This window comes from Hyaloscypha bicolor (genome assembly GCF_002865645.1).
Source record: "Hyaloscypha bicolor E unplaced genomic scaffold K444scaffold_52, whole genome shotgun sequence".
Lineage (NCBI taxonomy): Eukaryota > Fungi > Ascomycota > Leotiomycetes > Helotiales > Hyaloscyphaceae > Hyaloscypha > Hyaloscypha bicolor.
In genome coordinates this window covers 1270210-1297573 of record NW_020194554.1, presented here as the reverse complement: position 1 = coordinate 1297573, position 27364 = coordinate 1270210, and the positions used below count along the sequence as shown (strand labels likewise).

The 27364-nt window shown below is 49.3% G+C and overlaps 9 protein-coding genes and 1 non-coding gene across 10 annotated transcripts; 5 read left to right on the top strand and 5 right to left on the bottom strand.

Moving 5' to 3' along the window:
• Positions 1 to 975: 975 nt before the first annotated feature.
• K444DRAFT_610196 (ras-domain-containing protein) lies at positions 976 to 2641 on the top strand. The gene is made up of 9 exons (XM_024879699.1): positions 976 to 1362; positions 1434 to 1465; positions 1527 to 1553; positions 1603 to 1682; positions 1742 to 1764; positions 1811 to 1839; positions 1891 to 1900; positions 1961 to 2211; positions 2259 to 2641. Exons 1-9 carry the CDS (start codon positions 1340 to 1342, stop codon positions 2420 to 2422), a joined length of 639 nt encoding a protein of 212 aa, XP_024740250.1. The 5' UTR covers positions 976 to 1339; the 3' UTR covers positions 2423 to 2641.
• K444DRAFT_661358 (uncharacterized protein) lies at positions 2625 to 4740 on the bottom strand. Its single transcript, XM_024886577.1, has 12 exons — positions 4415 to 4740; positions 4351 to 4364; positions 4243 to 4258; positions 4186 to 4196; positions 4070 to 4140; positions 3989 to 4023; positions 3855 to 3940; positions 3715 to 3805; positions 3529 to 3663; positions 3432 to 3483; positions 3105 to 3377; positions 2625 to 2994 (listed from the first exon to the last, which is right to left on the bottom strand). Exons 1-12 carry the CDS (start codon positions 4439 to 4441, stop codon positions 2924 to 2926), a joined length of 882 nt encoding a protein of 293 aa, XP_024740249.1. The 5' UTR covers positions 4442 to 4740; the 3' UTR covers positions 2625 to 2923.
• A 1066-nt stretch (positions 4741 to 5806) lies between these two features.
• Positions 5807 to 5894, bottom strand: K444DRAFT_t11. Its single transcript has one exon. It is a non-coding gene; the product is annotated as a tRNA-Gly (tRNA).
• A 1382-nt stretch (positions 5895 to 7276) lies between these two features.
• On the bottom strand, positions 7277 to 7795 carry K444DRAFT_627067 (uncharacterized protein; the record flags this gene model as incomplete). The annotated part of the gene is made up of 1 exon (XM_024882754.1): positions 7277 to 7795. The coding sequence occupies one exon, from the start codon at positions 7793 to 7795 to the stop codon at positions 7277 to 7279; it is 519 nt and encodes a 172-aa protein (XP_024740248.1).
• A 1442-nt stretch (positions 7796 to 9237) lies between these two features.
• On the top strand, positions 9238 to 9668 carry K444DRAFT_627066 (uncharacterized protein; the record flags this gene model as incomplete). The annotated part of the gene is made up of 2 exons (XM_024882753.1): positions 9238 to 9361; positions 9478 to 9668. The coding sequence occupies 2 exons, from the start codon at positions 9238 to 9240 to the stop codon at positions 9666 to 9668; spliced, it is 315 nt and encodes a 104-aa protein (XP_024740247.1).
• Positions 9669 to 12920: 3252 nt separating this feature from the next.
• K444DRAFT_333363 (uncharacterized protein) lies at positions 12921 to 14035 on the top strand. The gene has a single exon (XM_024871974.1). The coding sequence runs from the start codon at positions 13067 to 13069 to the stop codon at positions 13706 to 13708; it is 642 nt and encodes a 213-aa protein (XP_024740246.1). The 5' UTR covers positions 12921 to 13066; the 3' UTR covers positions 13709 to 14035.
• A 519-nt stretch (positions 14036 to 14554) lies between these two features.
• On the top strand, positions 14555 to 16093 carry K444DRAFT_522945 (putative cell wall integrity protein scw1; the record flags this gene model as incomplete). The annotated part of the gene is made up of 2 exons (XM_024874242.1): positions 14555 to 15220; positions 15440 to 16093. The coding sequence occupies 2 exons, from the start codon at positions 14555 to 14557 to the stop codon at positions 16091 to 16093; spliced, it is 1320 nt and encodes a 439-aa protein (XP_024740245.1).
• Positions 16094 to 18526: 2433 nt separating this feature from the next.
• Positions 18527 to 19916, bottom strand: K444DRAFT_610183 (FAD dependent oxidoreductase-like protein). The gene is made up of 2 exons (XM_024879698.1): positions 19410 to 19916; positions 18527 to 19349 (listed from the first exon to the last, which is right to left on the bottom strand). The coding sequence occupies exons 1-2, from the start codon at positions 19883 to 19885 to the stop codon at positions 18593 to 18595; spliced, it is 1233 nt and encodes a 410-aa protein (XP_024740244.1). The 5' UTR covers positions 19886 to 19916; the 3' UTR covers positions 18527 to 18592.
• A 183-nt stretch (positions 19917 to 20099) lies between these two features.
• Positions 20100 to 21260, top strand: K444DRAFT_641584 (NAD(P)-binding protein; the record flags this gene model as incomplete). The annotated part of the gene is made up of 4 exons (XM_024884639.1): positions 20100 to 20288; positions 20598 to 20759; positions 20804 to 21171; positions 21224 to 21260. 4 exons carry the CDS (start codon positions 20100 to 20102, stop codon positions 21258 to 21260), a joined length of 756 nt encoding a protein of 251 aa, XP_024740243.1.
• Positions 21261 to 23757: 2497 nt separating this feature from the next.
• Positions 23758 to 26008, bottom strand: K444DRAFT_661353 (peptide transporter; the record flags this gene model as incomplete). Its single annotated transcript, XM_024886576.1, has 6 exons — positions 23758 to 24656; positions 24706 to 24902; positions 24957 to 25240; positions 25289 to 25604; positions 25661 to 25941; positions 26005 to 26008. The coding sequence occupies 6 exons, from the start codon at positions 26006 to 26008 to the stop codon at positions 23891 to 23893; spliced, it is 1848 nt and encodes a 615-aa protein (XP_024740242.1). The 3' UTR covers positions 23758 to 23890.
• Positions 26009 to 27364: the final 1356 nt, after the last annotated feature.

Here is a 27364-nt window from a genome sequence, read left to right as displayed (position 1 = left end):
CAGCAATCGGGATGCCAGATTAAAAGGATGTTTGAGTTGCCTGGGCTCTAATAGAAGACAAATATCCACCACTGATCCTTCCCCCTGCGGGAAGGATTGAGTGGTTGAGGATCTGCGAACCAAGAATTCGGTACTCTGCAAAACGGAAAATCCATTTATAGAACATGACAGCCTCGTGGGGGGACTGCACGGTATCAAAAATATACAAGATACAGTAGTATTATTGCATCCACAAAATGGCACCACCGCCACTGGGCCCACTTCCCGCTGAAGAACGAAACAGAACGAAACAGTTATTGGAGATGAGATGAGCACGTGACTCGTATCACACATTTTGTTGCGAGGAACTTGCGTCATCTTCCACCGGCACAAGGATAGATGCTGACATGCAGAACTATACTTTATGATTCACGCAACACGAGGAAAAAGCATCGTGGCATGGGCAGAAAGGGAGATAATAGGAGAGCGCGCACCAGACGTTGTCATGGCCAGCAAGGGTCGCTTGCACCTTCGCGGCAACGCCCAACGCCGCGAGTCGGGTAGCGAGTTCTTCTTCCCCTATGGCTGAGTGCGCCTTGGCGCTGCTGGGGCTTCCCACACGTCAGGTTTAAGCCCAGAGGACAGGGCTGCCTGGCCTGCCTGGCCTGTCGGATACGGCCAGAGCAGCGGTGCGAGAACATTGGCGGACGACGGCCTCCTACCGTCCAGGCTATCGAATCTCTGCGCATCTCGAGGTACCCCCATTGGAGTGAGTGAGCAAGAGCGCCCGAGGCAAAGAGACCAAAGAGGACGGACGGGAGTCTGGGAGTCTGGAGATTGAGGTCGTGTTCGTGGCCAGAGTTGTGTGCGCACCGGCGTCGAAGGAGAGGACTGGGGCCTCTCACTGCCTTGAGGGGGGGGCAGAGGCCGTAGTCGCCACAAGAGGAGCTGTATAAATGCATAGTAAGACATGCAGCCTGTCAAATCCTCCTGATCAAACGGCCCATCCGCTGCTGCCTTCCCTCTTGCCTACCCAGAGCAGAGAGAGGTATTCTGATTTCGATTTTGATGTTTGTTTGTGGCCGTCTCCAGCGGCGGTAGCTCCTAAACCACGAGATTCGGAAAGCCCAGCAACGAGCGGGTCGGCTCAACCGTGCATTGGCACTCGAAGTTTTCTGGTTCCTCTCCTGGGAATGGTCATACATGTCATCTGCGCTGCGAAAACGAAAGAACCCGGATCAGAGGGGTGCGAGAGCGTCGAGTCGACACCAGCAGCAGGGACGGTGCTCGCTGAGGCTGGAGGGCGTCCAGGCAAGGCCGTGGGTGAGAGTTTGCTGCGACAGCGGCAACCAGTGCAAAAATGTCAGCTAGGACCTCGCAAAGGTAACTCGTTTGGCAAGACGTTGGAGAGTATGGGGGAGTTGACGCCCGAGCTAACGACACAATGTGCACAGGAGAGACTATCACATCGTCGTTTTGGGCGCGGGTGGGTGACTTCTCTCGTTCAGGAGACCGAGTCTCTCAGCTGACAATCTCTGCAATTCTAGGCGGAGTGGGCAAATCGTGCCTCACTGGTAAGGTTCGCCACCCCCTTGATGGGCCTTGTCCTGACCATCTTGCCAGCACAATTCGTCCAGAATGTCTGGATCGAGAGCTATGATCCCACGATTGAGGACTCGTACCGGAAGCAAATCGAGGTCGATGTGAGTTCGCTGTCGAGGTGTCCCGTGTCTGTGCTGCAGTGACTGATGCGTAGTGCCAGGGTCGTCAATGCATGCTTGAGATGTAGGATTCTCCATTGAGACGGCGACATGTGGCTCACAAAATGCAGATTGGATACAGCTGGCACAGAACAGTTCAGTGAGTTCAAGAAATATGGCAATCACGTGACCATGCACTGACTCTTGACAGCGGCGATGAGGTACGACGTTCCGCGATTTGGTGGCAAGAAAAGACGTCGGAGTACTGATCACCGCCCTAGAGAGTTGTACATGAAGACAGGGCAAGGCTTCCTCCTCGTCTTTTCCATTACCAGCCAAAGCAGCCTTGCCGAACTTCAAGAGCTCCGAGAGCAGATCATCCGCATCAAAGATGACGAGAACGTCCCTATCGTTATTGTTGGCAACAAGTCAGACCTTGAAGAAGACCGAGTAGTGACACGGCAGAGAGCATTTACCGTCTCACAGAGCTGGGGAAATGCTCCCTATTACGAAACATCTGCGCGGCGGCGGGGTAAGTTTTTGTCTTGAAGTTAAGACGCAATGCTAATCTCAGTCAAGCAAATGTGGATGAAGTCTTCATAGATCTCTGCCGGCAGATCATTCGCAAGGACAACACAACAACGCCGAGTCTGGAAGAAGACGTCGTGTATCATCGAAGAGAGCGCCGGCGACCACACAGATCACGACGGAAGAAGAAGGATGGCGTGTGTACGATATTATGATGACATCGAGCAGCCAAAGGCTATGAATGTCGTAAGTCATCAAGCACAGGGCGGTCCTGGAGACTGCGAAAGGCGAATTTTCGATTCATGATGATTATTCCAAAACGGTGGCATTTTGTGAACAAAATGGGATTGCATTTGTGGGGTTCTAACATAGACAGGAAAAGTTCACGATTTGAACTGGACATAGCTCATAGAGGTGGTCATATTGAATTATCTGTATCCTTCTGGTAATTCTCTGTGATGGTCTGCTCTTTCAGCAATGTTGCCCAAAGAAGTCATGCATCTTCATTATTTATTCGAAAGGTCGTTAAAGGAGACAAACGCCATCTCGGATGCTCGACCTGGAAGGTACGAATGCTTGCTGTCTATATAACTTCATTACTTCAGAGGTACAGCTCTTCGCGGATCATTTCCTCGGTATCCCCTTGTGCGGCCCTGTGAATTGTCGGGACGCCACCCGGATCATTCAACCTGATGCCGGCTCCAAGCGAGTTCCCATCATGATTTGAATCCCCCCGCCCGCATTTCAACGGCATTTTCTAGCGATAATCTCGTCTTGGAAGGTGAATCTAGTCAAATGATTAGGATTTGTACGGGTGCACGGGAAAGAAGGACAGTGGGGTTCTCGGTTCAACCCCAACACCTGCAAAAATCTCTAGGGAATTGGAAAAAGACTCACCCTGAACATCTCCCGCTTCCAATGACCCAGGTGCATCTGGTTTGGAACGGAAGAACGGCAACACGACCTCTCGCTCTGCAAACCGAAACTGAACATTCTCGCGCCTACACTCTTCAGCAATGTCTTCGAAAGTCTTGCCGTCTTCCTTTGCTTGAGCGCGAATTTTGCGGGTTCTGAATCGCCATATCAGATGCGAGATGAAGATTCCACCTTCGATGAATATGCATAAAATGTAGAGCACACCTCCCAAGATGTCAAACGTGTTTTGAGCAACTGGGATCTGGAGTCAGTATCTGAAAGGACATGGGATAAGATTGGTGAGGGTACCGAGTGCCATCAACGAGAAGAAAGCTCCCATCCAGTCGATAGTCAAGAAAATCTTTGCCAATCAGCAGAGTCAAGACAGAGCTGCTGGGCTGAATACCCAGTTGATGCCAATTACCCTCCCTCGACGCCTCCATATCTCTACATATGGGGGCAGAAGTCCGACTGCGAGAAGTATGCTGGCAACAACCCCGAGAATAATCATGGGAAAATTTATTCCACGATCGTATAATGGCTTCATTGTCAGTGACGTTGTTGAAGATTTCCAGGAAGAGCAGTGGGTTACCTTTAGTGTTAATATCAACGCTGCTTCAACGCCACCGAGCACAAGCCAGATAATTCCAGTGAGGGATGTGGCTTTCCATACTGGCCAACGACTTGACAAGTGTGAGCTGGACTGGAAGTTGCTAATGCGAAAGATCTTACTCGTGGTAGATCAAAGTTTGTGCCCAACTGACCAAGCAAAATGTACCGAAGACTTGTGGCTGGACTTGGATGGGGATGTTGAAATTCTAGGGATCTGTAAGAGGAAGCCATATGTTCCGAGACAACTGCCAAACCTGGGCGATCGAATAAGCTCCAAATGGAACAGCACCTGTGAAGTGTTAGAGACGAGGGCGATAATAGCTTTGGGGACACACAAATTGCCCATAGGAACATCATTATACCGGGGAGGCCATCGGTTTTCTTGACGCGGTAATTCGTCCATATCCTGGAACATCAGTAGCTGACTGGCTGCCTCGCGAGAGATGCTCACTGAGGTACTAACTGAATTCCGTCAGCAATGTCTGGAATAGCAGGGGTTTAAACTCACTTGAATACACCAAAAACTACTCTGAAATTAGCGAAGGAGACGTAATGGGTACGGAATTTCATACACTGTGAAGCATTAGTTCCGTTCATATTGGGAACGATGACGCACCTGTTCCAATTGTCCTTGGATGAGAGTCAGTGACTTTCCTATAGCTCAGATAAAGGCGACTTACCCAAGAACATTGGCCGCCTAGAAACATTAGTCTAAGCTTAAAATTTCCGAATCAATAGAGACATAATGATGAATGTAGTAATGTCTATTTTGAGCTACTTGAAGACCCCCATTCTTAAGCAACTCCTGTCGGCCGGCGTCGCGCCGGGATTTACAGCAGTTGCAGGTTGAGAAGGAACTCTACAAAGAAAGACATGCTTCAATGAATCACCCGGAATTCAATTCTTGAAAGCTGGATATCATATCGTTTGCAATCAAAATAAGAGAGGGAAGGCGCACAACTGGGATGCTCGTCTGCGGCGCCATCTGAGACCTTGCCGAATCAAGTGCACACCAAGGGTGAATATACTCTAATTTCTAGTGTATGGGCAAATGAATACAATATAAGTATAAATGAACGAAACAGCGAACGTCGCACAACACAAAGTGGAATCGGACGACAACTTGGGAGTCGACATGAAAGATGCCATGAAAAAAATTGGTTGTCACTATTACCTCACTAGCGGGGCCGACGCCACTTGCAATTATCACCTCTTGGGGGTTCAATGCCTGACCGATAAGGTTACCATAAGATCAGCCAAGACTAAGGGGAAAAGGGCCTGGGTGGGCATCTGATTTTGCATTTCCTGGGACTCTACTAATATTTCTACTAATCACCAAACAGGTCCCCGCCCTCAACTTCCTCATCAATTTCGCCTTCTCCAACACCTTCAGATCGTCCAGAACCACTACAAGTCCGCGGTAACTCTCGAGTTTGGGTATTCATTTGTAGACTGAACCTCTGATGCATCGCTGTTACATCTGTTGGGCTGCGAGACCGAGCCTCAGTACTCGCCGGTCTTCTGCTACTAGCAAGAGGCGTGGTCTGGAACACATTTCCAGTCCTCTTTGATCTAATTGTGAGAGCAGTCTGCTGACATAGGATCAAATCTCGAGGAGTCAGTGGTATCACATGCGTCGGCCTTGTCTGTCACGAGTTCTTGGTTCCGCTTTTCCAAAACACCATTTCGGGCCTGTAAGATACGAATCTGTTCTCGTACCAGTCTCAAGTCTCCAATTCATGTTGGTTTGGACTTTTGTTTTGTAAATCATTGGTATCGAAGTTCAGATGTATTCATCTCGAGGACGGAAAGAGGTAATCAATTGGGTTGAGAGACGGTTCGATTTCAGGTAGAGCCACGAGGAGATTGATCTATCCCAAGAGTTGCTAGAATCGCTAACCTGAAGGTACAAAAGACATGTCGAACTTGTATATAATAATAAAAAAAACCTTTACGATTTGAGGTGAAAAAAAGGTTGTGGATTACGCTTTCAGATCTTGGTTCGCTTGCATACAAAAACCACTTATTTTTGCAAAAAAAATTAAAAAAAGAATTGCGCACGCAGAAATATTTGCAACCGCCGTGAATCGAACACGAACCTCCACCTGGCTCACAGAAGAGTGGAAGGGTGGAATCCTAACCATTGGACCACGGACTTTCAAGATGTTAGTTAAGTACTTTCATAATTGATGCTGACGGAGAAACTTACAGCTTGAGTTGCTGTTGGTTGGCTTGAAATTCTTATTTCATTATAAATCACTCACTTTCTTTGTTAGTTTCTCGGCTGTCTGATTGGCTGAAAATCTTACATGTGGGGCCAAACGTTCTAGGCGACCATATTCGTTCGGCAGGGCTCACCTGGGTTCTCGCTTAGCCCGCTTACCAGACCTGGTGAACATTTTTGTATTGAAACAATACACCTGATCAATGATGACCCAAACGCTTTAAAAAAAACTGCCACAGACTACAAGATTCTTCGTAGTGATGTTTCGTGTCTTGATGAACACTTTATTACATATATGAGTTCCGCACTTACCGCATTTATTTTCCTCTGCAAAATGGTCACGGTGAACCAGGTTCTTCCTCTCTCATTCAATTGAAACACAAGCGTTGGAGGAATGCCTTATAATCACCTCCACGGTCTGCTCGAATTCCCGAAACGCGTTCAGCTTGATCGATTGTAGTCCAGTAAGCCACTCTTGCATTCAACCCATTTTTTCACTGTTGGGGCCGATTGCTGATCTATGTGGATCAACTCTTTTTAAAAGAATTCTTTCGTCGCGGGTTACTAAGATCACGTAAAGAAATTTATTTGAGTGGGAGCCAATTTTCTGGGCTTCTCTTGTATGGATGGCCTGGATCCTCCAACCAATCTCTAGTCTCTCCCATCGCAATTGACAACATTATGTTGCGGTGCTCACACATCGTCAGCGCCATCAACGGCATCAAGCAATCGGATTCTCCCTTTCCGTGTGCACCGCAGATTTTGGGCCCTGGCTTGCCCATCCGTCTGAGTTCAGCAACATTAATCTTGCACAGGTCTCGCTAGTCGTTCAAGGCCATGGATTCAAGCACCAAATGTCCACCACACAAGCACCAAGCAACTCGGCAAAGATGAGAACCCTGCATACGCTTATGGATAATCGCCTTGTCCTTCTGTTTTTTGGTCATCTTGGTGTCCTCAGTCCAAGCAACCACTCACGTAGCTGGTGTGTGCTTGTGTGGATCAAGGCCATCATCTGTGGATGTTCCTCCAGAGCCGTGTTTGGTATGCCTATCAAGATATGCCCGCTGATAACGCATCCTCGTTGTTTGCTCTTTCTTTCATTGCGGTGGAACGAGCTTGAACAGAAGGCCATTAGTATCTGTACGACCCAGTGAAAGAATATCCTCTGGTGAGTGTCTGAGCCACACTCCTGGAATCATCACACATGTCGCGGTATGACCCATTCTTACACCCCACCTGTTCAACAATTTTTCAACCAATTCCCTCAACTCCCCTTGGAATTTTTTTTGGAGAAGCAGAAAGCTCTCGTGCACTCTCAGTTGCGAAGTATTTGGCAGTGTGATTTGCTCATTACGCCCCATTTGAGTATTTTTTCTTTTTCCAATTTGGTGAACTCCAGGTCGTTGATCTTTTTGAAGACATCGATGAGGGGAGGAGTTACTAATGCAATTTTGCACCACCAATTCAACAACGATCCAGTGGAACTGCTCTCCATCTCACGATTCTCAGGGTATGCACATGGGTCTTCCAAGGTCACACCTGCGGGTACGTCGTACAAGGCAAGTGCACGAAGGGGGGCGTCATGATTATCCTCGGAATCCTCCAACGCATTGTCAGACATTGCTGGAGAATTCGCAGCCCCCAAATCAGTCTCCACATTTGCATCAGTCCCCTCCCCTATATCCAACTCCATTTTCTCTTGAAATGTGCCTCCTGCATGAGCATCACTCCCAACGATTTCTCGGATTGGACCATTTGCCGCCTCATATGAATCGAAGAGCGTGAGCGTGTCATTGATTATACCGCGTATGGTGTTCGCCCAGGGCTGTTGCATTCTTGCACATTGTTGGTGTTGCTCAACCAGTGTCTCGATGACAGTTTGTCAATCCGAGAGCTCGAGTTCAAGCCAGGCTTCGCTGCCAAAATCGCGAGAAGACCTGAAGTATTGGAGGTAAACCTCAATCTCCTTGAGGGCATCGCACTGGGGACCTGGTAATGTTGGCGGTGGTGCGAAAGCCGCCATAGCATTTGGAGAGATGTGCTCGTGAAGTTTCAGCGAACCCACTGGGAAGGCAAGTGAGAAGTACGGGGCTGTGACCAAAAAGATGGAAATGTTGAAAAATGGTGATCAAGCGGATGAAGACCTCTCTATTTTCTTTTTTGAACTACAAGCTCTGCTCAAGCAATTTCTCGCTCCTTTCATTTCGATTGCATCCATAGTCCCCTCAATGCAATCTTCCGTTCCAAAAGGGTTCTCACTCTCGCAGCTATCCCGCGATGCATACAAACGCCCATCCTCTAGAAGTTTATGGCCCTCTTTCTGTAGTGCTTTGAGTCATCCAATCTTCAAATCAGCAGTAATCTTGACCCAATTGTCTCACTGAGGTCTGAAATGATGGCACACCCAGCTTCTGAAAACTTGCAAAGTCATTGAACCTCACTCTAGGTGGAATACAGGTATTCTTTGAAGAACGTCGCCGAATGCTCCAAAGCACACAGCATCATATTAGATGCTTGGAATCCTAGTCTCTTCAAGAAAGCTTTTGGAACCCATGTCAAATATACACTTGTAAAGCCTCGAAGGTAATCGCAACCTCGGGGTTTCAGCTTGAAAAGAGTGTATTATCAATTGAAAGTCCGAATTAGTAGACCTTCTAAGCAGATCAACTCAGGAAAATTGAATCATCAGCTAAACAAGAGCTGCGCGTAACGGGGGCATGCCACGAGATAAGCCGTTTGTATGTTTCAAAGCAAGACATCGTGCAGCTTCAACGAAGAAGTCTCATTATACTCTGAGACTCTATTTCAACTCAAAGAGCGAACCGTATTCGGAAATTTTACTCCAAAAAGTTGACTTCTAATGTGAAGGAAACTTGGTAGAATATAAGTTATGAGCACCACCAAGACCCCTTACTTTATCAGCAGAATTCGTATTAGAGTTTGGTGAAATACTAACTCTTTCTCGAATTCTTCTTACTTTGATACCCATTGTGACTAACATTGAAATCGAGAGTTGGCAGAGCGAGGAAGGTTTCGCATGATCAAAAGTGATTTGTTGGTCAAAGGACTGTAAAAGCTTTGCGGAGCGTTCAGTTTTCAGATTTGAGAAATAATTTTGGAGGGTTTGCTAGTTGTTCAGTTCTAACAGTGAGACCGAATACAGATCGAAAATGAATTGACAGATCAAAACTTCGCCCCCTTCGACCGCATCATTCAAGACAATTTTCCCTCCCAAACTCAACAAACTTCTCAATTGCAACTGCAATAATCTTCGAAATGGCGAATAATTCTGCTGCTGCAAAAGCGCTGAAGAAGATTAGCAAAATCGCCCTCAAGAAAACCGGCTGGCAAGAAGCTGGTGGGATCAAATCAAAAGAGCAAGAGCAAAAAGGGAAAGAAGGTAAAGAAGAAAGAGACCAAAGTTGCGGGTCCTGCTTCCTCTAAACTAAGAGAAGATTGATACCAGGCAGTATGGTACCTTGAGGCCACTCTAGGACCTACTGACATCTTTTCTAGTGAAAGCGCTGCAAGAGATCAGAAGATATCAAAAATCCGTCAAACTTCTAATCCCACGACTTCCTTTCATTTGCCTTGCCCGGGAGATCATTCAAGAACAGGCTGGACAGACTCTCAGAATCGAGAGAGGTGCCCTTGGAGCGTTGCAAGAAGTGGCGAGATCGATGGTCATGGGGTTCGAGAGTTCGTGACCCCCACCTCCCTACTAATATTTCTATTAATCAATTGCCACTAGTGACAAATCTTGTAGTTGTAAGATGCTGAGACCTTACCTTGAATTGTCACAGAAGCAAGAGCCCTAATCTTTCCGCAGACCCACGCTAAAAGAGTTATTATTCAACAAAAGCATATGTATTTGATAGGAGATACAGGGAATACTTTTAGGGACACGAATGACCGGCAATAGACATAGAGAAAACAGTTGAACGGCAAAGTTGAATCTACTTATACAGGGTATCCATGGGCGGAAAGGCCGGAAAAGGCTAAAAGGTCGATTCTAGGCGTTAATTGAAGCCTAATATCAAATCCAAATTCAACCAACTGATATCCTCAAACATTTCTCCAAGCATGTTTCATCCACCGCGTAGGTTAAAGTGAAGTCGAAGATCTTCTTTGACAAGTCAAAAATTCTCCACAGAATATTTAAACTCCAAATACTCATTTTCATTTGGAGACAAGGTGCGGGAAAAAGCATTACAGTAAAATTCACCAAGTGTAACCCAAATTCCCCCATAAGTGCGCGAAAGAGGCGGGCGCATGTCACTGCTATCGCAAGCGCCAAACGCCTCACTTATTATGCCCCTGCTGTTGAAACATTTAGGGGTTGCTGTAATGGGTTCTAAATCTGGATGCTACGATCCCGAAGAAGTGTTTGACGTTTCAAAAGCCTTCCGAAAGGTTCGTGGGGGTCCAAGGGGCATCGATGGGGGTCATTCTAACGTCGACGATCTTCTTCGAAGAATTATAATTCCCCACAGGACCTTTTGACTCCAGCAAGTCACAGAGCTATGGAACATTAGCTCTGTAAAGTTGCCTTCAATAATTTCGTATCATAGCTACTTTCATTGTTCGCAAGAGAGGCCGCCAAACAGGGAGACAAGGACATCACATGACTGAAAACATCCCAAAATGCAGAGCCTCATCTCTGATCAGCAAGATGGTGTGGGACTTTGGGGGGCATTGAGAGTACCCCCATAAGCACTAGCAGTTTCGTGTGCCAATTGATGCACCGTGCGACGATGTGGTGCTAAGGCACGTCCTAAAGCATTTCGCGGCTATGCATGAGAGAGAAGCCGGCGTGCATGGCAAGTTGGCAACAAGTGCAACTGGTTGGTCAATGGTAATCGAGATCCGGGTCCTGGTCAGAAGAACCAAGTTTAGTGGAAAGCCACCGACAACGCACACGTTCACTTTGAGAACGGCTAAGCCAGGCCTGTTATAAGTGCCGCTGCTCGCATATATACACAGCCTTGTGTAACGGAAGCCATTGCTCGGAGGAGAACATCATTTCCAGCCGTTCCGAATGTCCCTCTGACCTGGTTAACGGGGCTTTTCGAACGCTGTGGACGAACTGTCTCTGTCCCCGGCTTGGGATTTGTCTTGCTTTTTTGGTGAGAGGCCCGAGGACAGGAACTTACGGGAAGGTTCCGGCAAGCGTCGGTCATCATCTGACAAGTTTTGCGACCTGGGGAACATGGTTGCTTCTCCCCAAGCTTGCGAAACGGAACGTGGACGCTGGAGGATCTCACCCCGCCGTTGTACCAAGGGCTTTCGGCCACGGTTATGCCAGCATTGAGGCCTTCGCGGTCAACCCTCGCACTACCTCCCTACCGGAGCATCGAATAACGGCTTCGAGATTTTGATACAAGAGGAGAAGCTGCAGCTCTGCATTTGCTAGACGCAGGAAATCGAACCATCGAGAGACGAGATGGGCTAGTGACCGCGAGAGCAAACATCCCTTCCAGCGTTGAGCAATCAGTGAGTGCTGCTTGTAATTTTGTCTGCAATGCTAGACCCCACCAAGATACGAAGGTCAAATTCCTCGAGTCAGGGCGTCTAGAACGACCCATAGAATCCCAAGCAGGAACTGCCAGTTCAGTGACAGCATCTGCGTTTCCTTCGGAAAAACTACCCCGTTCTCGCGCCGACGATCCATCACCAGGTCAAGATGCGTGAATGCGATTTCTTGAAGTGCCAGGGCCGTGGGATAAGCCCCTCACCAGCCCACACACCCTCAGCTGGACCCAAGAAGCAGCCCCTGTTGAGGGGAAAGGTGTGCACGGGCTGCGGCCTATGAAAGGACCGCTGCGCACCCTTGACCGCAACCCTGGACGGTAAACTTGTCGAAGGCGTCAAAGCTCCTTGCAAAAGTCGCCACCCTCCAGAGCTCGAGCTCTTGACATGCCGAGCAGCAAGCTTGGTGCTTCGCTCCTCAACTGGCCGGAGGCGTAGAGTGCTGCTTACCAACGCCGGTATCAAGTGTCTCCAGACTCTCCAACAGGCTACAAACTCCTAGTGCCGCGTGCTGAACCCCCCCGAAGCTTGACTGGGAAGCACTTTGAGCATCTCTGAAGTGCTTCAGGAGAGGACATATATTCCGCCTCGCGCTTCACCGCAGCATCGGAATCGTGGTCGCTTTGTGCATTCGAGCTGTCACTTTCCCATAGGGGATTCGACAAGCATTGAGATCGCCATGTGCTCCGAGTCCCGCAAGCAACTCCGGCTGCATTCGAGAAGATTTTGGCTCCGATTGATGCGAACACTCTCCCGACATGTCGGGGGTCCCAATCTGCGTTAATCTGAGACATGCTCGAGTCCTGCATTATTTACGATAAATTTCAGGTGCCATTTGGGCACAAAGCTATTAACCGTTCCCCTGATACGCGTCCACCAATGGCGTCCCTTGTCTTCGAGCGCACGCGTTCATGTGCAGCGTCTACCGTACAAGCGTCTGATGGAGCTGTGTAACCTCGTGGGGAGGAGAAGTCGAAAAAGGAACCATACACCCTTCGTCACAGCCGACCAAGATCGGCTGGGGTGCAAACCGAGGAGAGCAATTCTTTTTCTTGGGGAGCAGCAGTCCGCACTCAGCAGTCATCCACATGGCTCCTGTCTATCAGATATCGAAGAAAGGGTCCTCTGCAGCTGCATGCCTCCCGCACACCGAGGGAACATACTCCGTAGTTCGATTGTCTCACTGAGATCTCACCTCCGGAACCCTGTCTCTGATTCTCACCACCATCTCGGCAGAGTTGAATCAGCGCAAAGCCGGAGGCCAATACCGTCCAAACAAAGCTGAGACATTGACTTCTGGGCGCCTCCCAGAGCCGTGAATCCTCAGTCCCGAGCAGTCACCCCACCATCAACGTCTTTGCACCACCCCCAAGGAACCAACTCGGCGCACTCGGTTTGGCAGAAACGGAATATTCCCAGGACCCGAGCAGGTAGATAGGTGTAAAAGAAGCCAGCCAAACCGGGGAAGTCATTTTGAGTTCAAGATGGCTGCGAATTAGATTTTGCCATGGTTATCAATCCCTTCCCGCGAGCCGACCGTTGAAGGGATGGATCATGGATTGCACACCCTGATTGCATGCGACAGAGCGACAGAAAGACGGCTTCGGGTTTGGGGGCTTTGTCAGATGCCGAATCGAGGTTGTTCGTTTCTTTCCGCTTGCACGATCTTTGCCTTCCCTTCCCTTCCCTTCCCTTCCCCACTGGGGCACAGATTCTCGGGGCGTGCACATGGCACTCTGGAGGGCATCGTGCTATCGTGCTGGAGGGGCATCGTGGTGGCATCGCCTCGATCCCGAATGAGGGTTCGCATGTTCTGGAGTCTGGACAGAGTGATCATCGCTGCGGAGCGCGTTGGAGGCTCCCTGCCGATTGCACGCTGCTGCGTCCCAAGGTCCCCAAGGCCCCACCCAGCGTGCCATCCCCGTCGACCGTCGACGGCTCCCTGCCCGCTCCCCTCCCTCCTGGCATGCGCCGACACTGGCACTGGCGTGGCTCTGGAGTCTGGCTCTGGCGCTGGCGCTGGCTCTGGCTCTGGCAGCGCATCCCCCGGCCGTGCTGCTCTCGTCCGGCTCCACCACACCACACCACCCGCGAGACCACCTCCATCCAGCCTCCAGGGCGCCAGGGCTCCAGCAGTAGTCCAGGGATCCTGATACTGCTCAGAGCTCTGTTCCGCCTTGCTGCAGCTAGAGCGCAAGTGCAATTAGCGTGGCGCTAGCCCCATCAGTTTATCACTCTTAATCGAGCGCCCCAGCCAATCAGCGCGCGCGCCCCGTGCTTCCTTTCAACGCATCGATGGGACCAGTACAGTCCCCCCCCATCATTATTCACCCACCTGTTCCATCTCAAGAAAACCCTCCGAGAGAGCCAGTCCTCCTGCACTCCCGGTGCAAGACCTCTTCCCGACACTCCTTGGAATATATCCTCACGTCGACAGCATCTCGAGTCGCCCCGAGTCCACGTCCCCGCTTCCCCCCTCCCGAACGGAACGGACCAGACGCACAGCTTGCGACCGAGTGCAGCTCCTCCCTTCAACTCCAAAATCCCACCATTGAGGTCGACGCGGGTCGCACGGTCTTTCAGCAGTACCTGGACGCTGGATTCGACGAATTTGACAACTCACCTTTCACGGGTGTTTGCAATAGACTTCCCGTAATCCACCAACGCCGTCTCCAGCATAATCTTTCATTCGCGCAAGGGCTTATCGTACTCTTCCAACGCCCATCCTGCGCTTTATCTGATACTGACGATTCATCCTCCGAACTACTCATCCTCGTCACCACGTCCTGCCGAACACTTCGAGGTGCACCCGAAGACTCGATCATCGACGCCACTGTCGCAAACTCGTCCAAAAGCTTTGCACAACCCAGGCATGAGCCTGGTCCAAAATCCTTTTAGCGCATACACAGCAGCATCAATTTCCCAGCATCATCACATCGCGGCGTTGGATGATCGCGCAAGTTTCTTTACACCGCAGCATGCCATGAACCCTCCTGTATTCTCCCAACCCGGCCAGGCCTTTCGTCCCGCCAATGGTGCTCAACAAGCATACCAGTCACTCTCAATGACTACCATGAATGCCTTCTCGAGCGAGAGTGGATCCAGCACCCCACAAGCGCAAGCAGGCGCATTCACTACCGGACCATGTTCAATCCTCATTCGACGACTGCCTGCGAATACCACCGAAGATACATTGAGGTTGATGGTAGTCTGGTCGAAGGATTTCATTGACGCAGAGGTGTTGTCACCCGAGAAGTCCGAAGACCCTGGATTTCGTTCCGCCATTCTCCGCTTCAAGTCCCATCCAGGCGCTCTAGAGGCGAAGAATATGCTTGATGGAAAGACAAATGTTGCGAACGACGCCCAAATGATTGTGGAAATCTTTTATGGTAGTCCTACCGCCTCTCGACGGTACACTCTTGATAATACCGCGAATCCTGGACCGTCGAGTTCGACTTCATCAACAGCCTCATCTGGAGGACCAACTCCTCGTCAATCGTCAAGGTTCAACGGCAGCTTCCAAACTGGACAAAGGGTGTCTCCGACGAATAATGGGTCTTACGCGAGTAACGAACTGCCCAACCCAGAAGTCAGTGCACATTACCAAAGTTTGTTCTCTCCGCAGTCCCCCATTGGAAATCACTTGAATGAGCGCACAAGAATCACTGGGAAATCGGTAATCAACGATTCCGTTGACGACGACGAAACTGGCGAACTCCTAAAGGACCCTGTCGCTTATGCTGAAAATGGCCCATCTGCCCAAGCACGTAGACCGACCAATCCCCAGATCCCCATCTCACGGATGGCGGGTCTGTCTCTCAATACAAACAGTGCTGCCGGTCCAGCATCTCTCAATTCTTTTGCCACTCCAACGGCCTTGACGTCCATGTCACATGCGAATCCGATGTCACCGACATTGACAAATGGTGGACCGCCTGTCAATTATCAGCTCGGGAGCCAGCACTACCAGCGTCACAATTTTCCCCCAGTCAATCCTGCTGACCAGAACCCTCCTTGCAATACGCTTTACGTCGGCAATCTTCCAATCGATACCTCGGAGGACGAGCTCAAAGCGATGTTTTCGAAGCAACGTGGTTACAAGCGCCTTTGTTTTAGAACGAAGCAGAATGGCCCGATGTGTTTTGTGGAGTTTGAAGATGTATCATTTGCAACAAAAGCACTTCATGAGTTGTATGGGCATCCTCTTCACAACAGCATTAAAGGAGGAATACGTCTAAGTTTTTCCAAAAATCCACTTGGTGTACGGTCCGGACAAGGAATGTCATCACCCGGACCTCAAAATGTCCCAGGCGTCATGCAGGGCATGAATGGAGCAATGTTAGGGGGTGCTGCTTCAACGTTCAGTACTGCTAGCGGACCCCCACCCGGGCTCTCCGCACCACCAGGACTTGGTCCGAATAGAATGGGGTATACTGGTGCTATGAGCCCTTCTGCCACTCAATATACAGCTGCTTCATTCGCTGGAAACGGCAATGGTTGGAATGGCCCTGCCTTTGCTGGTGCCTTGACAGCTGGAAACCCCGTATCAATGCTGAATGGCGGAAACAACGGATTCCCACCAGCGTATATGATGGGCAGGTAGATTCTTTGCGAACGTTACATCGTCGGCTAGGCGTACGGCTATATTTGTGGTTTTTGATTCCATCACCCTCTCTCACGTTGGCACCATTGTATACGGCATTTACTTTTTTTCTTTTTCCCCCTTTTCATTCATCTAGGGTTCATCGGGAGGAGTCGGTGTTGCTGCATCGGATTGCATTTCGCATTTTACATGCTTGTAGCGTGGTATTCATGATCATGAGATTCCCCCTACGCGTTTTAGCAATTGGCGGAGTTGAAGTAGGATCTGGCAAGGGTGAAAGGCATGTTTCGGTGTTCTTTGCGTTGTCTGTTTCTCTTCATCATCCGGCGTGTTCTGCTGTCATTTCCGTTTGGCGTAACTTTAAAGAATATCGGAGAGCGCAAGCTGGCAGGCTTGAAAAATCTATGCGGTCGAATGTACGATTGTGGCAGCAAGCACACTGGAGCATGGAATGGAATACACGGTATGGCACATGAAAGAGGGGTGGAAAAGGCGTCTCAACATTCGTCTCTTCGGCATCGGCATTCTTTGGGGGGTTTAGCGCTTTGCAAACGATACGCATAATGATTTCGGTGGGATGATATTGCTTGGCATATCGAGCACAATGGGCGTTCTCGGCATCTATGGAATAGTTGCTATCTTTAGATTTACAAAGATTATTTCCTCCATAACGAACGCCTGACCTTTGCCGTCTGTCTACTTGTGACATCGACAATGGACGTTGGTGATGCTCGGTTGGGCCCCTTATGACCCCCACAAGAGGAGGGGAATGGGGGTCATCTCTACCGAATACGGATTTATCCATAAAATGTGGCTGATTTTGTAAGCATGGACACGTTCCTGCTTTGACATTTCGCACCAAACTGGAAGACAATGCATTCAAAATCTCCGAGAGGCTTTCAAAATAGATTACAAGGTCTCAGGGGTCTCGGTAGTCAAAATCTACATTGTTCTAATGGTTTCTCGGCTGGGTCACGGGACTCGAACGCTAGCTCGATTTTCTTTTTAAATTTCGCAGCCTCAAATCTTCGACAGCTCCAATTGAGATCTTCCTCACATCACGACGCAGTGCAATGCACAGCGGTACAGCCAACATTCCATGCACCGCAAAAACTCCATTTGCTTCTCGACTAACCCGTACTTCTCTTCCACTAATCGCACATCCCCAGTTTGGCACACTTTTGGTGAGTTTGCTCTTTCTTCCTATCCCGCCAGCACAGCTACCATGATGAACTTTCGTGTCGCCCCTATCTTACCAATGAGCTTCGGCTCCCATGGTGACTTACCTGTCTTAACCAAACGGACTATCTGATATCTCTAATCCCTCCGCTCTCCTCTTCACGCTCCGTTCGAGAAGCAAGCTGACCCTCCTCAAGCATGGGTAGATTGCTGTGAGTCGCACAACTTCCTACATTCATACTCCGAGCACGACATTCAATGATGAGCAACACAAGTACTATCAAATGCAGATCAATAATGACGAGCAAACTGGTTCGATTACCTGATATGACATCGTGGAGCAGGAGATTTTGGATCCAGCCACCTTTCTTAGACAAATGGCTGACTGGAATACTTGCAGGACTTTGCAGGATGATATATTGCGGGATCAATGGTGCTAATAGGTATGTGGAAGATGGTTTTACTTTTGTTTTGCTTATGATGTAATTTTTCCATGCTAATGCTGAAGGCACTTGTGCCGGATGCTGAAAAAACCAAGACTTTTCATCTTTCAACTGAAGCCCCTAACAAATTACTTGTCAAATTGATTCATTCAGAGAAACTTTGCTGATAGTTTCGAAGTCTCGATTTGTATTTTTCTTCTTCTTCGAAATGAGTGAATAGCCGACATCGAACCTGGGGGACGGCAATCGATATCATTGCAACCACCAGCTGTCTCCGGAGACATGGAACAGCCCCTCTTAATATGTTGGGTTGGGAATCAAGATATTTTCCGTGGTCAAGTAATTAGAGGCTTCCATATGCACAAGGTAAGCCCTCACCTGATTCCTTTTTGTTCTGCCCCAAGCCTTTATGATGAAACACATACCACATTCGCAGTTTTCTCTTGAGTCCCAAGAGAACCTAATTTCGGGACAGATGAAAGTTTATTCTTCCTTGGATGTCTGATTGGCGCTTTCCATTTCTAATTTTGTCGCATTGGACATACTCGCAAAAGAGCCATGCTAATATTGCCGGCCTGAAAGGTCATCCAGACATTCAACAGTACAACAAATCCTGAAAATCGAACCCAGTTAAACGATAATTGGGAAGGATCAAAAAGAACATGATTCGAGCATCGCAATTCTCTCAGTTCGGACACTTAAAGACGGCCTGAAAGGAATCGAGACCATTCGGAGTGTTGGTGCAACCTTGAATTTTTAGGACGTCCGAACTCATATGGCAATATATTTACAATATCAACAATTTGATAGAGCCAATTTACCCACATTCTATGTGTTGGAGTACAGTCAAAGCCGTCACTACTTTCTCGCCTCTGCATCACAGTCCAAGCTTACGAACATCAGCACTGGTCTCTTTGCCCTCAATCATCTCACTCATAACCTTCCCGGTACCCAGTGATAAAGCAATTCCCCAAGGGCCGTGACCAGCGGCAATGAAAACACCTCCCTCTCTTGTACCCCTCGTCCCCACGCTTCCCAACCTCTCATCAATCCTCGCCAAGATCAGCGTCCCCCTCTTTGTAACGGGACGAAAACACAACCCTTTCCTCACAACCTCAAGATCCTCTTCTCCCAAAAGCCTCTCCGCAGTCATCTTCAGCTTTGCTATAGAGCTTTCATCAATCCGTGATTCCGTTGCAAGTTCAGGCAAAGGCAGAGAGACGGAGTTCAACCCAGCGATATAAATCTCCCCCCCAATCCTCGAGAATATCTCAGGCGAATACCCCGCCTCATCAGTAGTGAATACAGCATGGCACCCCTTTCCCTCCTGTTCCTTTCCCCATCTCGGGGATCTCACTACCAAGGAATGGCCTGCGAGACTTGAAATCGCAAGCTTGAGGTTTGAGTTCGGGAATAAGGTAGAGAAGACTTGTGGCGACCACGCGCCTGCTGAAATTAAGAGGCGTGTGCAAGGGATTTCGGAAACGGCGTTGGTGGAGGTATTCAAGATTCTGATGCTGGACAGTTCATCGTGCATGTCTTTTCCTACGGAGAGTGCTCGTGCTGGGTGGTGCAGCTGGACGCCGCGGGAGAGACAGGCTTGTAGGAGGAACTTGCAGAGCCGTAAGGGATCTCTGATCTCATTAGCTAGCTGCTTCTTGAATCTTGATGAATGTACGAGTGAGATTGCGTACATTTGAGCCAAAGTCCCCTCCTCCCCAATAACCTCCATGCTATCACCGTCACTTCTTTCTAACCAAGCCGGACCATCACCAAAAACCTCACTAACACCAACCACATCCCCTCTGCTACCCTCTTGCTTCAACCAATCCTCTCCCCTCTCGTTCTTCCCCTTCCCCTTCCACCCTCTCCCGGCACTATAACTCACCCCTCTACTCCTCTCATACCCCCAAGCCCCCATCCCCCCTTCCTTCTCCGCAAGTTCCTTATGCAACCTAAAACTCAATTTCCCAAGTTCTTCGCATTCGGAGGCAACCCAATTGGAAGCCAGAAATCCACCTGCGAAGCCGGAAGCTGAGGCGAACAGAATAGGGGAGGGCTCGATGAGGTGAATTGAGGAGGGAGGTGTGGTGGGGGCAGCGGAGAGAAAATAAGCGGTTGAGAGGCCGATTATACCGGTTCCTAGGATTGAGGTTTGGGGCGTGGCCATTTCAGGGATATTGTCTTGAGTTAGACATTTGTGAAGTGGAGTGAGTGTTGTTTTTTGTTTGTAGGGGGGAAGGAAAGCGAGGGGTAATGACGTGAAGTGGGGACCTCACGAACAGGGGTAGCTTTTCTTCTCCACAAAATTCTCGAACCTCCTGTCCTGTCTTTGTCGATCTTCGGCATCATTCTCTTCACCCGACAACTTGAATAGCTTCACGATGTCGGAGCCGAAAAGCATCATACTCACAGGCGCGAGTCGAGGCATTGGTCTCGCGATCGCGAGGTTTCTTTTGAAGGAGGGACATAGGATGTTTCTGGTTGCGAGGAGTGAGGAGCCATTACAGAAGTTGAAGGGGGAATTTGAGAGGCAGGTTGAGTTTCTGACGGCTGATTTGAGTGATTTTGAGGTGAGTTTGTGAGTTGTCTGTGGCTTCAGTCCTTATATTTTGTACTGGGACATCTTGAAGAATGTCACAAAGAGTGAGATCGTCTGAAATTCGAGAGCTAATCCGTTACTGCTTCAACTGTTCAGACTTGGGTCACCGAAGTTGTCGATCTCTCAATTATCTCCTTGTCGCATCCTCTTTTGTGAACTTTATCCTCGAGCTCGAAGTTTTGCAAGTAATGTAGTCATTGTCCGGATGAGGGTTTCAGTACCACTGTTTCCTTCTTGCAGCTGTGTATTCAAATATCCCATTACTCACTCGACTCCACAGGTTGGACCAAGAGTAGTATCTCTCGCTCTCAAAGCCTTCTCCCGCATCGACGCTCTCATCATAAACCACGGAACCCTAAGTCCAGTAACCCGAATCGCAAACTGCGACCCAAAAGAATGGCGAGCAGCTTACGACGTGAACTTCTTCAGTGCTGTTGCATTCGTACGTCTCCCTCTGCCCTTATCCTCTCACACTAAACCATCCAGATCAAACCAGCACTCCCTTCCCTCAGACAATCTCACGGTCGCATAATCCTCACCTCCTCCGGCGCAGCAACAACCGCATACTCCACCTGGGGCGCCTACGGCTCCTCAAAAGCAGCACTACACCATCTAGCTATGACGTTAGTATCTGAAGAGCCTGACATTGTGACGATTTCTCTCAGACCCGGGGTTGTAGATACGGAGATGCAGGTTGAAGTGAGAGGGCATAAGAGCCTGATGGATGAGAAGGATGCAGACAAGTTCAGGACGCTGTTTGAGGAGGGAAAGTTGTTGAGGCCGGAGCAGCCGGGGAATGTGATGGGGCGGTTGGCGGTGCGGGCGGGGAGGGAGTTGAGTGGTAAGTTTCTGAAGTGAGTATGCAGTCTGAGGTCATGGCATGTGCAGTGTGCTAATGAGCAATAGTTGGAATGCACCAGAGCTTGAGGGGTATCAAGATTGAGATACAAGGCTTAGAAGCACGTTCAATAGACTCGCTAGCTCTTCTAGAATCCAAGGTCTCAAAAGGCCATTTGTTCTACTCTGCGAGGAACGTTCGAGGACATGAGGCCTACGCCTCTTCGAGCCTGAATGCAAATGAACGATAATCCCTTTGTTGCTGCCCGTATCAGGCTTTTGCTGATATCGAGGTAATAAACTTGGCTTTCCATTTCCATTCTAACTTGATAGGTTACATCTTAGTCTGTTTTCACATGCCTGCCAATACTCAACAACCTCCAACAGGCCCAGCCTCCCCTTTCAAAGAGGCTGATTCGAGTTGTTCGATATCATGTGCTCCTTTGTAACCAAGCCCTAGAGACCAGAGAGGCGGAATTCGAGGAAGGGGAACCACTGGAAAATCCGCTTTGGACACTTTCTGGGTCGACATATGAGCGACTGCCATCAGAGTTTTGTAACTCTGGAACATCATCCAAAGGAGAACGTTGACTACTGGGTGGTAGTCGAGATTGAAGTACAGTTCGAACAAATGAATTCTTCAAAGTTGGCAATGGATCCAGCAACAGAATGACTTTGAAAGGTCAGACACGGGTACCGCAAAGGGAAGTAAGGCCAATGGACAGGTTATCGAGCTCACAATTGCTGTCAAGGGCTTTGCCCGACCAGATCGAAGCTCGCTCTTCCCACCAGGTAAAGTCGCTTCTGACGAGTAGTTGTTCTTAGATCAGTCCAGAGGTCCCATTCCGATGGAAAGATGTTTGTATTTATTTCAAGTCTTCTCAACTCGTTCGATCTTCTGCGAAGGTAATCCAAACGACCAACTTCCGGGTTCAACTCACCTTCCAAATCTTGCATGGAAGATGGAGCGACGGGCAATCTCCAAGCTGGTCGGTACCACTTCATTCAAACGTAGGATTTCTTCGTGCCCAATGTCTTCCATAATCCTGGGTTGGCATTGTTATACCGTGCACCGCCATAGCCAGAGTTTATCAAATGATCTTCAAAAAAACTCCGGGGTGACCCCAAAATTGGCAACAAGAAGGGTGATTATCAAGCGCTGCGTGACATTTTCGGGAATGTTTTGAAGAACTCCTTCGGCATAATGTGGCGAAGAAGTTTCTCTGACAAACTCGAGTAGCTGGCGGTGTTTGGGAGGCCCGTAATCCAGTACACTTATGATGCCACGGGCTCATCAAATAGGCTCGCGAATACAGTCGTTCTTTAAGTGGTCGAAAATTTCATCTGCGATTGTCATTATTTTTTCGTAGGACTCCGTAATCTGAGTAGCCTCGAGGCTTTTTCCAACGGTGATTAGCGCCCCTGATAGTGGTGAACCTAACGGAGGATTTTGCGATTTGGATAGTGGAATTAATTGTGGACTAGCTGGCGCTGTGTCAGCGTGGTGAGAGATACTCTCTAGAGATGGTCTGTGGGCTACTTCAGTTGGAGAAGCTACGCTCGGTGCTAGCAATGATTTTGATCTTGATATAGGGCGAGGAACGGAAGTTGGTACGAGTGCTGTGGGCTGCCATGCCTCACTTGCAACTCCGCGTCTAAGGAAGCCGGACTTCTTCATCCACCAGATCTGACCGACTGTCAGCCTTCGAACTTGTTGAATTCTCAACCCTCCCACCAGTCTCACTCTCCGGCGCCAAAGCACCAGACGTCTCAAGACGTGATGATTCCACAGCAACAGGACTATCCATCTTATGTTCAATCAAAACGTAAATGGCATATATATTCAAAGTCCCACACTCCAGTCCCCGTTACTCACAGTCACTTCTCGTGTCAAAACTCAAAGAGTATCCACCTGCCAGGTGAAGCTGGAGGGCAAGCAGCGAGCAGCCTTGCGCCTTGTCGAAGAGGGAGGTTGCTGAATAGTCTGCCTCTCGTATTCTTTAACCCATAGGTAGCTGGGTGGAAGCGACGAACGTGTTGTGCTTTTAGAGGGCATTCAAACTTGAGATGTTCATCAATAATATGGCAAGGCTGAGGCCGAGAGTGCATCGAGAATACATTGACAGCAGGCGCAACTAGCTATTTCGGGGTTGAACGCCACCCCCCTCCCCTTTCCTCGCTTGCAGGCGAATGCTTCCAGGGCCGCCGCCTGAAAGGGTTTTCCCGGATCGCCTCTTAGAATTACAATGACCTTGCAGCGCTTGAACAAGATTGCAACAACCATTGATACAAGTCGATCAAGGGTGATATGAGAGAGTAGATTCGCATACTAGAGGCCCAACTCGAGAGTTGGAAAGCGAAACCAAGAACGAAAGGCGGGAAAAGCGGAAGTAAAGGAGGCTCTACGAACGGTAATTGGGTTGTGGACGGAAGTTAAAACATAAACGGCAGCTCACCCTTCAACATGTTGTACGGTCGAGATTGAGACTTCCAGCTGATGCTCAGGAGAGCAGACAATCTGGGCAAGACAGGTGGAAAGGTGGGCTCAAAGAGGGTAGGTTCAAGTGAATCAATCTGGGACATTGAGCTTTGTTTCGTCTCCTGTGAAATCAGTCCCCTTCATATGGTCCCTTTGCTTTCAATTGAATCATTATCCTTCAAACCCTATTTAGAATCTGTAACAAAGATCCTCCTCTCTAGCCTACAGCCCCCTCTTATTTACAACGGGTATATAACTCAGACCTTTGTCTCATTGTCAATGAGAGATTTCTCATTATACGGCTCAGGAGCAATAGAGCTAGTGCTCGTTTGGTGCTCAAGGTGGTAATCATCATTCGTGCTCAACAGGTACTCCTCCTCATCGATATGCTTAAACAGATACCAGAACAGCCCGGACATCACGAATCCAACGATAGTAGGGCCGCCAAAGACCCAGGTAAGATAAGGGTCCGTGACGAGACCAGCGAATGCGAGGCCAAGGGCGTAGGCGATGCCGGTGTTGAAGAGGTTGAGGGCTGTGACGAGACCACGCATGTTCTTGGGAGCCCGCGAGTAGGCGATTCCGTAGGCGGGTACGTTGACGAAGAGCTCGGAGATGCCGCCGATGGAGAAGGGGAGTGCGAGCCACCAAATAGAGATTGGGGCGACGAGTGAGACGCCTTCAGAATCAACACAAGAGGCGCTGGAGCCGTGGTCGCCACAGGGGCCGAGCTTGTAGGCGTAGTAGTTGAGGACTGTGTAGCCGATACCACCGCAGGCTGAGAGGAACAGACCGAATGTGATACGTGCGACCGGGCCGAATTTGATGTGATACTTACGGAGGAGTGGGTATAGACCATAGTTGAGAACAGGGGCCATGACGATGATTGAGAGCGAGTTGAAGTTGTACAGGAGATCGTTGGGAACACCATTCGTAATGAACATTGTCGAAAGAGCATCAGTGGCAATACCAAGGCCGTTGTCGTTGATATACTGGATCGGGAAGAAGCAGAACATGCCGGTACTACTCGCGAGTTAATTCAACACTTACTCGAAAGATAGAGAGGTATTACGCTTGGAACGTTCTCCTGACATCTTCGACGAATTGGTCGTTCCACGGTACTTGCATGTTGCCGCCACTTGCAGCGATAACACTTGGCTTGGCAGATTCCCAGAATCCGTGCCGACCGATCTTGAAGAACCCCCTCTTCAGGCAAATGCCGAGGACTTTGAAGCAGTTGTACAGATCGCTTCCTCCTGGTGGGTAAAGCTGCGATTTAGTCAGCACTAAGAACGTATGAAGCGAATCGTGACATTAGCTTACGGTAAGTCTCTTGTGCAACCACCAGAGCACGAGAGGAAGCGGAAGGTAGATAGCTAAAGGCAGAGTGAAAGTAACCATCCAGCCAACGTATTTCTCGAGATAGGTGGACGGGACCGCGAGGAAGCCACCAACATTGATCAGCAGATAGAACCACAAGACAACACGCTCAGTAGTTGCTTCTGGATCAACAATGACCTTCTCTCCATCGTCAAGAGTCTCGACGGTGGGCTTCGTCTCTTTGATCTGATCAAGAAGGGTGGGTGACACATTGGGCTTGAACATGGCTGGTACGTATTAGCAAGTTGCGCGCTGAGGAGAAATGAATTCCTTACCTGCACCGATGGCAAGAACGTAAAGTGAAATCATGTATGGGGCAGCTGCTGTGCCATTCGCTAAGAGTCCAGGAGCCCCAGCAGCGATCATGAGGACGTGAGCAAGACCGCAAACGGCGACACCCCAGCAAATCATTTTGTAACGTCCGGTGTAAGTATCGGCAAGATATCCGAAGATGACGGGCAGACAATACACCAGCATCTTAAATGATTGGGATACAGCAGTGGCCTTTACCGTGCCCAACCCCAGAGCCCCAGCGGTTTGCTGGGTTCCACGGGCCGGCGCGCCATACCCATTTCCGCCAACTGGAAGTTTCTGTTGAGGGTTAGTAAACTTGAACACTCCCTGCTCTGGATTCTTGAGGGACATACTCGATTGACAAAATTAGAAATGACACCAGTTGCACTGTAGTAAGATCCTCGTTCGCAGAACTCAACGAAGCACAAAACGTAGGCGGTCATTGGGATGCCACCAGCGACGCGGCGAAGTGTGGAGAGTTCCTCGTCGGTTGGTTTTCCCTCATAGTAATGGTCTACCGCCTCCATCACGGCTTCATTCTTTGCATCTGAGTGAACCATGGCACCCTCTTGATCAATGGAGAGATGGTTATCAACCCCAATGGCAAATTGGGCATCGGCGGTCTTTGGTTCCGCTATGATACATTAGCAATTTCCACGTAGAAGAGAGAAAACAAATAGGAAGAGGGGTAACATACACATAATTGTGAAAGCAAGAACGAGCCTTGGAATCAGAAATGGAGATGCTTGACATCAAAATGAGAGGGGATCCAAGCTATTATAACTACTTTGCCCACAGGGGCTCTTCCAGACATGGGAGCAAAGCATTCAAGACCTTCCTGTTGTGGAAGCTTTCTTGGCAACGTTTATCACCAGGAATCCGCGAGTCTAATTGGTGTATGGATAGTTCTGTATCTAACGTGAATGTGGTGTGGGAAAACAGGGGTGCATCAAACTAGCTAGTTCTGATCTGTGCGGCAGTATCCACGCTCTCCAGCCTCGTCTTTGGATTACGAAGTAACCAGGTTACCAGGCCAAGGGATACGGAAAATTAGTGGATTCTGAACCCTGCTGCAAATGGAAGGTCTGTATCACTCAGTGGTGCTTCGAGATCAGGTGGATAACGTTGGCCGTCGTGATTTGACAGGAGATCGCGGTGCATTTTGAACTTATCTTGCCTATATATGCCAAGCTCCCAGAGTAACGTGGACGTTGCTATCGTTCGATAAGAAGCGTGAGCGTCAAGAAAAGAACTGCAAGCATACATGCCCATCCAGGCCCAAATCTACGTCTCTGGATACGGTGTCGTAAGTCGTGGTTATCGAAGGCAAAGGCGTCGACAACTTGATCGATGAACCTTGATGCAGGCGCTGCCAAGCACTACCAAGCAGGGTCTGCGCCCGCCAAGACGCCGTCGACGTGAGGACGTCGCAGGAGTGCCCAACTAGGAATGCCCCGAGGATGTACAAGAAGACGGCTGGGGGCTTGATGGACAGGTGGCGCAGAAGGAGAAGCTTGAGAGCTGAGAGCCAACGAAGACACAAGCATGCCGCATCCTCGCCTTCGAGCGCAAATATATAGATATGGATACGCTAAGAGAGAGCTGAGGAGGAGACGCTGAAGACAAAGAATCAACAATGTGCATGGGGAGGGAGATCTGCCGCGGAAGGTTTCCTAATAACCACTTGGGCCACTCTTTTGTCTTGGCATGGAGACTCCGAACTTCGAAACTTCCCAGGAGCATTTGGAGGGTGGCAACAATTCGACAAAGCACAACCGAAATAGCAAATCGAGGCTAGGACATTCGTTAGGTAAAATGTCTGGGGCGCGTTGAATCGTCGCAAGGCCCAACACCTGTGCACCACTCGGATGCGATCTTTGAAGGTTGAATTCTGCTGCCCCCGCTCGCTCGCCGCTCGAGGCGGTGCGGCTCACGATTCGCTTGCAGGATCATCTGCAAGCCATTCCCTTCTTCCCCCTTTTGCGCGGCCGCCGCTGCCAAGATGTCCGGATAAGCTCTTGCGCCAAGAGATAACATAACACGAAGACCACCACCTT